The sequence below is a fragment of the Silurus aristotelis genome (assembly GCF_946808225.1).
Source record: "Silurus aristotelis genome assembly, chromosome: 7".
Lineage (NCBI taxonomy): Eukaryota > Metazoa > Chordata > Actinopteri > Siluriformes > Siluridae > Silurus > Silurus aristotelis.
In genome coordinates this window covers 21,487,054-21,500,858 of record NC_139580.1, presented here as the reverse complement: position 1 = coordinate 21,500,858, position 13,805 = coordinate 21,487,054, and the positions used below count along the sequence as shown (strand labels likewise).

General features: G+C 36.7%; 1 protein-coding gene across 4 annotated transcripts in view; it reads right to left on the bottom strand.

Annotated features, from left to right (window-relative positions):
• The window catches only part of cadps2 (Ca++-dependent secretion activator 2), a 123,649-nt gene that overhangs the window by 40,980 nt on the left and 68,864 nt on the right, over window positions 1–13,805 (bottom strand). For all 4 annotated transcript variants that reach the window (XM_083545977.1, XM_083545975.1, XM_083545976.1 and 1 more), the window contains exons 5-11: window positions 12,979–13,209; window positions 12,050–12,171; window positions 7,631–7,742; window positions 5,693–5,832; window positions 2,098–2,164; window positions 1,816–1,924; window positions 55–264 (exon numbers count right to left, since the gene is read on the bottom strand). In XM_083545977.1, the coding sequence (XP_083402103.1) occupies window positions 55–264; window positions 1,816–1,924; window positions 2,098–2,164; window positions 5,693–5,832; window positions 7,631–7,742; window positions 12,050–12,171; window positions 12,979–13,209 (991 nt within the window). The remainder of the gene's footprint in view (window positions 1–54; window positions 265–1,815; window positions 1,925–2,097; window positions 2,165–5,692; window positions 5,833–7,630; window positions 7,743–12,049; window positions 12,172–12,978; window positions 13,210–13,805) is intronic.

Here is a 13,805-nt window from a genome sequence, read left to right as displayed (position 1 = left end):
GAACATAAGCAATCTAGATTTATTTAAACACATTATGGAGAAGATGTTACCTACTGAGTAATGAAGCAGGGGGCTCTTTCTGGATATTCCCCCCCCTGCAGTTGTGCTGCTGGTTCTGGGCAGGAGGTACTGGTTTGTAGGACTGGCCTGTAGCACGGTACATCGCCTGCACCCAAAGAGTTCGGTCCTGTTCATCATTCGTTGCAAATATTACCAAATCTCCCTCCTTTACCGCACTAAAAAAGACTTGGCCACCCTGAAGACCTGGGAAAGATGTTTGATTATTAAGAAAGAATCTCTGTCAACATCTTCAAAACCCTGAAAAAACACACACGGTTTTAACACTTGCACTTTTCACTACTTGAGAAGAAAGGAATAATGTATTAAAAAGTACAGATGTAAAGACTTGTCTAGTTAATCAGTGTCTGAGTCTTTCTTCCAAACGAAGGACAAACACTGCTTAAAGAGCACTCAAGATTTTAAAGAAACTACACTTCAACCACATTTTGTCTGTTGAGGGTCAATATATATTTTATATATATATATTATATATATCCATATCCTTTCTTGAATGTTCTTCCGCATCAACATTATTACATACATTCTCTACATAGTTTGCACAGTTTAAGACAATTGCCTACCTTAATATGTTAAAGGCATGTTCGTGGGTGCCTGCTGTTTTTTGATGGTGTGAAGTAGTGATAGAAGTAGCAGGAGGAATTCTGAAGTTCAGTACATAGAGCTATACTTTCTGCCTCGATTCAATCTAACGTGTTAGAACAGCCCTTTAAAGTACAGATGCTTAATGACCCAAAACATACAACAAAAGCAACCCAAGAAGCACTTGAAGCAAATAAATGAATTGCTCTTTAATCGGCAAGTCATTCAAACCAACTGAGCACGTTTTTCACTCACTAAAGACAAAACTGAAGGAATAAAGACCCATAAACAAGCAGCTATTGAAGCCCTGGCAATGCATCTCAAGTTAGGAAACTCAGGCAATCCATGACTTCAAATAATTTGCGTCCAAGCATTATAATTTAATCCTTATAATTATATACAGTTATTTTAGCGAGAATGAAAATTGAAGGGGCTAGGAAAAATGATCCAAACGGTAATGCAATATTTTTATATTTCGAATAAAAACGAAAAAGTCTACTCTTTAATTAAATCTTGACTACTTTATTTTAAATCCACCATCATCTAAAGATGTAGAACTACAACAATTGTGTCAATGTCTAAATACTTATGGATATACGTATAACAAAGTGACACTGTGTAAGCTGAGAAAATTACCTTTCACCTATAGATTACTAATTCATCATCATATTATAGCTTCCTTCATGTCAAAAAGAAAACGAATGGGGAGGTGAAATTTTTCGTTCTGATGACAGGAAGCTGCTCGACTAAACATTCAGTCAGACATCTGACACTTTCTTTTCTCTATGTTTTGTTTTATCGTGATTTGACCGAAACGTTCTGCCTCTCTAAATAATATGTACATCACATAACATTCTGACAGCAATAAAAGAGAGATACTTTACTTTAGAGAGATACTGGAAGTTAGCCAAAAAAAAAGAAGTTCTGCAAGTATTAAAAAAGGGGTAACACACAGACCTCCGGAACAGTCAAATTATCAAATTATTCAAATTGTGTGATCTTTCACAGGCTGATTTAATTAAACCTTAATTAGAACTATCCACTTTTCCTTTTTTTTTTTTTTTTTCTACAATGAGAACTGATTCAAAATGATGGAACATGCCAGCAATCCGTGTTTATTCTAAATATTGGGAAATGTAAAAAGTACAAGCTTACCAGGCTGTGGATCAGAATAGTCCACCGTATATCCATCCAGCTGCATGAGCTCATGTGGCTCTGATTTCTTCTCTCTGTAGCTGCACATGGCGAATGTGTACTGACTGACCTGTAATAAAACAGCAATGCGCAACAGCCATCTCATTAAAAAGGATAAAAAATACAATTTTAAACACGATTTGAAAAAGAAAATACAGATAGCAGCCCGGATAATGCTTTTACAGTTTTGTAGGATGAGCTACATAAAGAGATGACACTTTCACTCACTTTATCGGCACTTACCTGAACAAGAACAAAATATCGCCTCTTCCATCGTTTCCACAGTCTCTGCCCTAATGCATAGAGGTACCTTGAGGGGGAAAAAAACACATGCAATGACTTAAAACATACAGTACAATCAATATTTACTTAGTCAACAGAGATCTTAACATCTTCAGTGGGGAAAAAATCCCTTCATAGCAAAAGTTGCCGTGTTGTGGACACTTGAAAAGGCTGGAAAGTAATGAAAGAATGTTCCTTGGAAGAAGAAATCATCCAGTTATAAAAATTATATTCAGTTTACTCTGTGACTCCTTTTTTTATATGACTTCAGCCCTATTGAGACACTATAAGTATGGAGCAGTATGAAGACTAGGAATCCGTTCACACATGTACCTGCCGCTGCTCTTCACTAAGCTCTGACTTGAAGACAAAATTTTTTTTTTACAAAAGAAAAAACAAAAAAACCCAAAAACAACCAAAAGCAAATCAAAGAAAAGATTTGTAGCTTAAGCATAAAACAAAAGCATAGCTTTAGACAAATACTAAATCAACAGAGGGGTTGAATTTGAGAAAAAGACACGATTGTCTGTTATGGAAAAAAATGAAGCCTAATTAGAGCTCTGTGCTTAGTGGCTCACACGTGTAAAAGACAGACGAGTGTAACAAAGACGTTAGTATGGATTTTAGAGTGATGGATTTACTCATAAGTAGAAAAAATATAAACAATGTGTTATTATTTATGCCAAAATAATGGGTTGGGGTGGCAAACCAATATGCCAACAAAAGCCCATCCACATTCTTCGGTGGGGAAGTGGCAAACAGGAGAGGTCAAGGTAGAAGGCTAACCACATGCCTTCAGCGCCCTCATGTGGACAAACTATTCCACCACCGACAATCAGTATAAAAGAAATCCTGTATGATTTATTATTGAATAACATACTTAACGTTAATTTTTTTTATCATTATTGTTTAGGGCAAAACCAGCTCTATCAAAGCAAAAAAAAATAATAATAATAATAATAATAAAATAAAAAAACAATCGCAGTTAATAAAAGTTGCAATTTGTCAAAGAGTTAAAAATCTAAGAAGGATAAAAAAAGAAAAAAGAAAAAAAAGAAAGAATTAATATATTGGTGTTTTAAGGTTAGCAGAGTTACTGCCTAGTAAGAATTCTCAAGCACTCATGCCTCTAAGTTCCATTAAAGGTAAGGTATGGACTTCCATTCAGATATAAAGTCTTGATCTATGTGCTTTCTCCTTTTTGTTGAAAGGAAAACATGACTGGTTTACTGAGCTATTAGAAAGAAATGAGTGGAGGAAGAGTAAGATTAAGTGAGTGAGTCTGAGAGAGTGATGGAGGGAGAGAAAGAGACAGACAGACAAACAAAAGCGAGAGAAGACTGAAGCTGGCAACTCTCCCGTTCAGAGCTGTGGAGGGGTCATGCTGCCAAACTCAATAGTTCTTCAGTCTCTCCACTGCTCAACAGATGGCTGCTTTTAATGGGGGGCATTCAACCTGAAAATCCCCTTTCAATGCATCTTTTTTCCCTTTATGGAAGTCCTCAGGTGTGTGTGTGCGTGTGTGCATGTGTGCAAGTTAGCATTTAGTGACCTAGAGTAAAGCTCTAACTGTCAATCAAGGTGGGTAGATAGCTATAACGATAGAGTGGCAGCAAAAAGGAAAAAAATGTCAATCATTTATGTAGATCTTAAGTCTCCTGAAGGACCCGGAACGGGATCGGTGGCAGTCGGACTTTGTTGAGGTGTTGCAAAAAGGAAAATAACATCCAACTCGAGTCAAGTGCAGCTGTAGAGTTTTTGCACAAACTGCCCAGCAGCAGGCAGCCTTTTCATGTGCTTTATGAGTGTGTCATGAGTTCAGGGAAACAGGTGACGGATCAATGTCTGTTCTATTAGTTGCAATACTTACAGCAAAACAATTTTTTTTTTTTAGATGTATGAATGCTTGCCTGTGCCAGCACACAACTTTCTATCTACCTCAGTCATTTTTCCATGTAAAAAAAAAAAACCAAACAAACAAAACAAAAAAAAAAACCCCAATTTGAAATCACCACATTAAACTAATACATATATATATATATATAATTTCAGTAGAGCTTGAGATCACACTGTCCGAGATCAAACCATGTGTGAGAATGTATGCTCTGGGTATAAATGCAAATCTCCTCCAGAACTGAAGGTCCAAGATGGCTTTTAAATCACTTTGTGGGGTCAGATATAAAAAGGTAACGACAGACTGAAAAGGCTCTTGCTAATTAGCACAGGTCTCTCAGGGAGCAGCTCTATAGTGAGAGCCTGCTGGAGCGCCTCCATAATTAACAGGCTGATGGCAAAGGCCTGCCTGTCTCACCCTTTACAATAGCACAGCGTTACAGTGGCTATGGGAACTGCCTTCATCTGCGCCCATGACTACTTATTAGCAGTTTAGATTTCAGCACTACAAATGAGTGAAGATTGAACAAAATGATAGATTTTTGTTATTGTTATTTGTTAAGTAATATGAGCAGTGATTGAATTCCTTCATGCGTTTCGCTAATGCTTGACCTCCAGATATCAACAACAGTCTTTAATGGTGAATTTGCAAGTGTTCCTTACACTGAAGTGGTTTTTAATGAACCCTCTACAAATAAACAGACAGCTCTTCAGTACTCAGAATCGAATGCAAGGCCAGCTGTAATTCCTTTTTTTTATCCGTCACATTTATCCAAGTTTCTTTTAAATAAATAAATAAATAAATAAATAAAACGAGTGACTACAGAGTAGAGTTCTGCTGCCCTCATGTGGAAATACAAACCACTTCAAATATAAACCGAATCAAATCTTTTTTAAAGCAAAAACTATTTAACATAAAGATATCTTTTTTTGTGGGGCTACATTGTGATTTAGTTGCTGAGTGTACGTGTGTTCGTTCCTTTATGTCAGGGGTGTCCAAACATTTTCACAAAGGGCCGGTTTGGGTGCAAATTTTCATTCCAACCAAGTCACACCGGATTCCACCTGTTTAGATCTTTATTTTCAACGGACTATCAGGTGTGGCCCTTGTTTGGGTGGAATGAAGACCTGCACCCACAACCAACAGCTTTGTGCCAAAGATTGGACACCACCGCTTCATGCCAACATTGTTCGTTTCATGTTTTATGTAAAAGAGTTTTTCAGTGATTAAGACAATTTTCATATTCAGTAAGAGCTTAGTGTGGTCCAGGGGTCAAATTCCCCTAATCTCCATTTTCTCCCAAATATTTGAATCAATAAACTACAGTGAGGTGGTTGGGCTTAAGTTTTCAGTCTTCCTTGTTTTTATTTTATGAATTTGGAATAAAAATGATTGAAATACTATCTGAAATCTCTTCTGTAAAAGATACATTAAATAAATAGAACATCTCTGCAATGAAAATATCCATCCATAAAAGAGAGTGAAGCTGCATTACAGGTGTATGACATCAGCATCAATCGTTTCTCTGCCTGGCCAATCAATTTTACCCTCAAGCATATTGTTTATTATAACCATTATTCTTCTTAAGTGAAATGTCCAGCACATAACAGCTCCAAGTGACTGACCACTTTGATCATTGTGCTGAATAAAGGGTCAACATACCCACTGTGCTTCATGTTTGGTGGTTTGTCCATACGCACAGCCAGTTTGATCTTTAGGTCTGTGTCCTGGCTGTTTTTTGGGATGATCATCTTATGCAGCTCTGTGGCTTTGGGCCCATTTGTTGTAGGGTTCAGTACCACCTGGTTAGGAAGAGAACATATGAGCAAAAAGATGAAGCATAAAAAAAACACACGAGCAAATAGTAATAAATGGGACAAAATATAGATTGAAAGGTGAATTAATTAATAAATTAAAGAAAGGAAAAGAAAAAAAATATAGAGAGATGCACTAAAGAGAGAACAAAGTAGATAAAAGAGGAGCAGATGCATACTGAGGGTCTCTAATGGGAGTCTCCATCTGTTACCCTGGGAGCCTGAGCTGTAATGACTTCTGAGCTTTCTTTCATCAAGCACACACACAATTAACCCGGCCAAAACTAGTCGTTTATGGGTTTAAGTTAATAAAAATGATTGCACTACAAAGCAAGCCCTTTGAGAGTTTTTTTCCCTTTATTTTTTTTCCCTTATGCAGTTTTGTTCATTTATTAAGTTACTAAACAGTGTAAGATCATCAGCAAAACATAATTTGGTAAAGTTGGTGAGACAGTAATCCTTTACACTTACATTAAAATTGTAACACACAAACATTTTTGTGTCATGAAGTTTGAGCTAATACAATGGATTGGATTTAAAGTGCCTAAAAACCAAACATTGTTCTTTGTCTCATCATTACGTTTACATAACTATTACATAAGCTTTTTCAGTGTAGCAATAACATGTAACTACAAACTCATTTGCCCAAAATTTGTGATACGAGTCAGTGGGACAGCGAACGTTACATACACAGACGCGTCCCAACCTTACGAACGAGTTATGAATTTGTTCGTAAGTTGTTTCTGTGTTCGTTATTGACTGCGCATATCTCCTAATGATGTAAGAGCTATAAACACTAACAAATAAACAAAATATACTCAAACGAATCAAATACTGTATACAATATTTTGTATTAAGTAATCAAAATTGTTTTTAATTAATAATAAAAAAGAAATTCACTTATTAAAATGTATTAATTTGGGTTTATTTTGAGTTCCCATGTTGCAGTCAGGGTCGGCAAGGTCTTTTCTGCAGAATCACTGACACATTTTAAAATATTTTTGTCTATAAATATGTATTTAATTATTCAAAATAGTCTATTGTATTTATTTTACAGCACTTGTCTCGGGTGCGCTGCGTCCAGGATCTATGTTGGAGAACCAGATTTTAGCCGTCACATCATGTGTTGCCACGGTCATTTGCGACACACAGGTAAGTTTGACCCTGGCAACACATGATGTGACGTGTTTTTTTTTTTTATTTTTTTTTTTTACATAAACTCTGTTACATCTGTAGCAAACATCACTAGCTCTGTTATACTGCATTTCTGAATAATATTGATAGTTTCTATAGCCAGGGTGTTATACTGATGGTATTAAGAGTGGATTGATTCAGATAGGACACCACTAAAGAGTGGCCTAGGAGTGAAATGCACAGTCTGTTAGTGGTTGCTATAAAATGAGTATCATAATATATAATGTGGCTAAAGGTTGAACCAGTATCTTTGTACATTATGATTTTAAATAAGTATATATTAAATGTATTGAGATTTCAGTAAATAGTTATTGAGTTTATGCTTTACTCATGCACAAGAGTGAAATTACAGAACTGAGTTGTAAAACAAAGACAGCATTTGAATTCGAATGTATTGCTTCGCCGTCACTGCAGATGGGGATTTGATTCAGATTGACTTTAATATGGCTTCGACTCTAAATCAGGAGTGTTCACAGGGACTCACTCCATACACCTAATTCATCCTGTAGACTGTAACACAGAGCTGAATTGACTCAGGTGTGATGACTGAGGGATCCAGCTAAACTCTGCAGGATTGGACTGTGACACTCACCCTGCCCAGCTCCTTGTCCTCTAAAGCCAGGACTCCAGTGCTCTCAGTAAACAGTTTCACTTTGACCACAGGTAGTGGGTGAGTGGTGGTAAAGTCTCCTTGTGTGCCCCATCTGCAGACAAACACAAGACCATTAGGTACACACATGGTGTTAGTGAAAGAAAACCTTGAGCTGTTTAAAGAATGGTAGAGTCTCAGTAGTGATGAATGTGGTCAGATCATATTAAATATCATTACTGGCCTGACTGGCAAACTTCCTGTCCCCTGAAAAAGTTTTGCTTTGTTTTGACTCATATTTGTGCTTTGAAACTGTCTTCGTTATAGTGTGGGGTATACAGAGGATTTAAAAACAGCAAACAAACAAGTAGCACTTTGGATCTTCTTCTTATTATTAACATTAACATTCATTTCTATGCCTTAAAAACCCTTAAAATCTAATCTGTTTATCTGAAGGCTACAATGAATATTCCATATAAAATCTACAAACATTACAGCACTCGTTCCTGAGATAAACCATTACTGAGAATCTGGAAAGAACTGAAAGACAAACAACCCAAATCAAAAAGTCTCCGCCACCTAGTGGCGAAGACATAAAAAGACCATTAGATTAGATTAGGTTAGATTAGATTAGATTCAACTTTATTGTCATTGTGCAAGGTACAGAGGCAATGAAATGCAGTTATTAACCTACATAAAAATCATCAAGACCCTGCATGCTCAGATCCGACAAAAAGAAAAGTATGATTAGTTTTCAGTCACAGCAGTTTTCAGTTCACACCGTAGTGCTTGTTGAAAAATAAATAAATATTATTGCTCTCATTTTTACGTTATTTTTATCATGGAATTATTATTGTTTAGAAAGAGAGAAAGAAGTGAATTGTTGATTGTTTATAGCTGCTGTAATTTAAGCGGGGAATAGCTTCAAATCCGAGCCCCTCCATGCTCACACTCGAGCGTTTGAGCAAAGCCCTCAACTGCTCATTTGTATAAATAAGTTAAGTCAACAGCACCTAACATTTTTCAATGCTAAGATTGTCTACAACATCACAACAAAACAATTTAAAAATTGCTTCATTATTAGCAAGCCACTGTGGTACAAGATGAATGAAACATGATAAAAAACATTTGCATCTTGCTCGGAATTACAGGCGCTCATGTGGAAGATCTCTCTTACCCACACAGACACACAAAATGAAGACGTCTCCTAAAATAGCCTTTCAGTGAAAAGAGCCTTGAGGTGTGTCCAGTCAGTCGGATCCATGTGTCACCTGGAGCTGTTTAAAACTATTCTATCAGAGTAAACAGGAGCAGGTGCTGTTGCTGGCCAGTGCGGTGAGACACTCGAGGCCGGATAAGATTTTATCAATGTGATTCAGTAGCTTACTAACCACACTCCTACTGTGGATAAATTAAACATTAGTTCAATTTTATTTGTACAGCGATTTTAAATAAACATTTTCACAAAGTGGTTTTACAGATATCCAGATGTAGATCTAAATCCCTAATGTGGAGACTTTAAATGACCTTGATCTACAAAGCATGCTCAGTGGATACTGATACGAACAGAGCTGTCATTTCTAAACCTTCTGGTTGCTAAGGCAACCGATTACCACTAATAGCACTGAATAGTTCTGACCACATACATTGACACATTCTCACACACACACACACACACACACACACACACACACACACACACACACACACACACACACACACACACACACACACACACACACACACACACCCACCCACACCCTTTGGTATTTGTTTTCCCCTATTCCCCAATGCAACTCTTCTCCACCCACTCCACCCTGCCTGCACTCTTTTCTCTAACACACTCTCCATTTCTTTGCACTGTTGACTCCACCTTCTCCACCTCTTCTCCCTGCAGCCACACCACTCCACTGCCCTCCCTCTCATACACACACATGTACTCTGTCTTACTCCTACTGACTTTCATTCCCCTTCTCTCCAGCGCATATCTCCACCCCTCCAGGCTTTTCTCAACCTGCTCCCTACTCTCACCACAAATCACAATATCATCCACAAACATCATAGTCCACAGAGATTCCTGTCTGACCTCGTTCGTCAACCTGCCATCACCACTGCAAACAGGAAAGGGCTCAGAGCCGAACCTTGATGCAGCCCCACCTTGAACCAGTCTGTCGTTCCTACTGCACATTTCACTGCTGTCACACTGTCCTTATACATGTCCTCTCCATCTCTAAGTATATAGATATGAAAATGTGAATGACACACAATAATGACGCAGATGTATTATAATTAACATAATTCTGCATAATTAGGACTGAATTTCTTTGCATAAATGAGCCTTCTGCCATCTGCATGTAAGGTAAATATGATGTAATTATCCAAAAGGCCAGGCCTAAATTCAATTACTCAAAAAAGTTGTTTCAATTTGAAATAGAGAATAAATCACTACATTAAATCTTTGCTTCTCTATTAAAGGTTAAGTGATGAATCCACCCCCCTCTTTTGTGCATTATTGTCTTTCCCAAAAAATGAACCATTTCTTATTCCCGCACTCTGCTAGATGATAGATGATTCTAAATGAGGAAATTAAATGAGATTGAACTGAAATATCGATCCATCCAGGGCTTTAGATGACACGTGCAAAGGGCAGCCTGCATTTGGTCAAATACCATGTGCAGCGGAGCTTGTCTCAACTTGATGAATCTTTCCTCTTAGCTGCTATTTAAATATCCCAGCCTCTGGAGCTACAATCAGGACCCCAAACAAAGATAGAATAAGCAGCAATAACTTTATAGCTTTAGGTTTTAGCATGTAGCATGCAACAGATACCATAATTGTTCTTAGACATAGTTTATGCTTAACCCACTTAAAAAAGGTAAACATTTAAAACCACACACTTTCCTATAGAACAGTAGCTTTTCCTCACAGTGCACTCACAACCAGTCAACACAAATATATTCAAATATATATAGGCAGGGGAATAAAAGTAAAATATAAACGTCTCTGATGCCCTCTAGTGGCTGACTGCAGTACAATATTCCCAATTTAGTGAGAGGTACAGATGGCAAACTGTCATTTTGAATCAATCATTTGTGCAAATTCAGTTGTCCATAATATCTTAATACCCAGTATTTCTCCTTAGGATGACTGTGTCTAACATAAATTAATCACTGATAAATTGAAGAGCATGGTTCATGAGATGATTTATGTTTCAGCAATGATGTCAAGCCTCACGAACACAGATGAACCACAGGCTGTAGATGCTTGTAGTCATATTATAACTAGCAAATCAATGTGTGTGAACATAGTGATGGTGAAAGCCAGGCTAAAGTGATTTAATAATTATTTACTATTTATTTCAAGAATATTAGTGAAAACTCAAAGAAGTTTAACATGTCGGAACTAGAAAAACATCATTAAAAAAGGTTGTGTTATGTGTAAATGTTGCTTAATATCACATTTTATTCATTGGTACATTTCATTAGCTACATATACTAACATTAGTGTGATTTAAATGACAAATTTATGTCAAATAGCTCCAATGTCTTTTCTTGACCATGATGAAGTCAATACACCTGAGAAAATGATACTACTCCAATTTCGCATATTCAGCAATTATACAGTACTGTAACTCATAACTTTAACTAGTCATATCTACTGCACAGGCTTTGGATCCAAGGTCTCTAAAATGCAGACTCTGAATCGACTATTTACAGGACTCCCATTTCAACAACCAAAAAGGCTTTAAAACCACACAGTGGTACTGATATTTATACAATCATTAGTACTCATGAAATCTTATGAATTATACAGCAGACAGCATTTACTGGCCAATTAAGGAACCATGCTGAATTAAAGAAAAAAGCAGTTTTACTTTGCTGTTGTTTCTGCCTAGAGAGATTGCCTTCATCATAAGGGCACATTCACCAGTGTGACTCTGACATAAGTAAGTAATGCTCTATACTTTGATTCACATAGGGTTAATGGTTGTTTACAGAGTCCACATGACTGTAGATAATGATTTGGATGGTACATAAACTGAAAAAATAAACTGTGAAAGTATATCTAGAAGTGTATCAAAACCCTCCTCCATCTGGCCCAATGTCTCTCACTTTGTAGCTAGTGTCTGCTCTTAATGAGCTGCCTTCAGTTAAACAGACTACATAAATGTATACTCATGGATACGCCTCAAGGGAAAATCTTCTACAGAATCTGCACTGCTTCATGTTTAAAGTCACTGATCTATGGTCAGTTGTTCATTTAATTGTCTACTTTGCTTGCTGGACAGGGCGTGGTTGTTGAAATGCTCTTATGGGTCCATATCTGCACCGTGGTCCACTAGTTGATGTCCGATCTGTAGAATCCAAACACTGCTGTGGTGAAAGACAAACTAGATCAGGATTCGGGGTGATCTATACTCACTGTGGTCTTGAGGCCTCAGCCTGGTCTGTCTGAAGTTTCTCTCCTCCTTCTACTTCCATGGTGCAATAGACGATTCTGTTAGGTGCCACTGACTTCAGTCCCTGTACCTCCATGATCACAATCTGTAAAGCAATGGAAAGAAAAAAATATAAATATATATATAAAAAAAATTTTTTCAGACATTTGATTACTAACATTACACTACATTTTAGATTTAAATTATTATTTGTTTGTGAAACCAATTAACGTAATGTTAGACACTGTGTAAACTGCTAAAGACATGGTAAATGTTACAAATATGCATGACAAAGCATATATATATATATATATATATATATATATATATATATATATATATATATATATATATATATATATATATATATATATATATATACACACATACACACATACACATATATAATGTTAATATTTGCTTTTTACAAATAGTCCACCAGGTCCTGTCATTGTGCCATAGCCCCCAGGTTCTGTCTGTAGTTATTAAACATAAATACTGTATACAGAGATGAAAGCATAGAAGTCTGAGCTCTTCTGCTCTCTCCTTAGCATGTGTATAAATAGGGCAAAAACAAGTGTACAATTGGCTGTGTTCCCATGGGGTGTTTTCCTTCAAAACATGTGAAATACCAGCTGATGTGTGTATGCCTAATTATGCAGACAGTGTCAGGTAATTACCCTTACTGTCATAACCAGCAACTCGACGGCTGGTGACTGGGTTTACATGCTACATACATTGAAAAAGCCCTTTGGACTAAATTATTCTTGGAGGACAAAAAATTGGCAAAAGCAAATGAAATGGAAATATTCCAATTATTATGGCCAGCCCAGATATTTGCGTCTCATCTCGCACCCAAAACCCTAAAAGCACAGCAAACATGTAGGCACAAAGTAGAATATTTTGCACTTACCTCCAGGGTGAAGGACAGCACTACATCTGATTTGCAGAGTGGCAAATCATTCTCATCTCCTATATCCAGAAAGCTGTTCATGGGGGTCAGTTTTGGCTTGATTTTGGGCTTCAAGTCTTTGGCTACAGGAAGGCTCTCCAGGTTTGCCATTAGAAGGTTGATCGAGGACCTCAGCTCCTCCACATATATCATCTCCATGTCCTTGGATATGAACTTAGGAAACTTCCTTTCCTACCAAGTATATTTAGGAAATGTGAGATGGAATGCTAAATGAAAAAGTAATTTTTTTCCCCACTATTATTTGTGATCATGGTGATCCAAACAATATGTCGTTTCCATAAAACCCAGTAAAGCGTTCTAGTCATGTAACCATACCGCTGAAACATGACTCAACACAGAAGAAATACTTTAGTAATGTCTAGGCATATCATTATCAGGTATATTATTTCAGACATTATAAGCACATTTAAGGCCGCTTTATTAGGAACACCTATCAAATCAACTATCAAATCATTTATTCGTTTCACAATAATAATATGACAATTTTATAATGCATAAAATACAAACCGATTCCAAAAAAGTTGGGACACTGTACAAATTGTGAATAAAAAAGGAATGCAATAATTTACAAATCTAATAAACTTATATTTTATTCACAATAGAATATAGATAACATAATAAATGTTGAAAGTGAGACATTTTGAAATGTCATGTTAAATATTGGCTCATTTTTTATTTCATGAGAGCTACACATTCCAAAAAAGTTGGGAGGCCAGAAAAGTTAAATGTACATATAAGGAACAGCTGGAGGACCAATTTGCAACTTA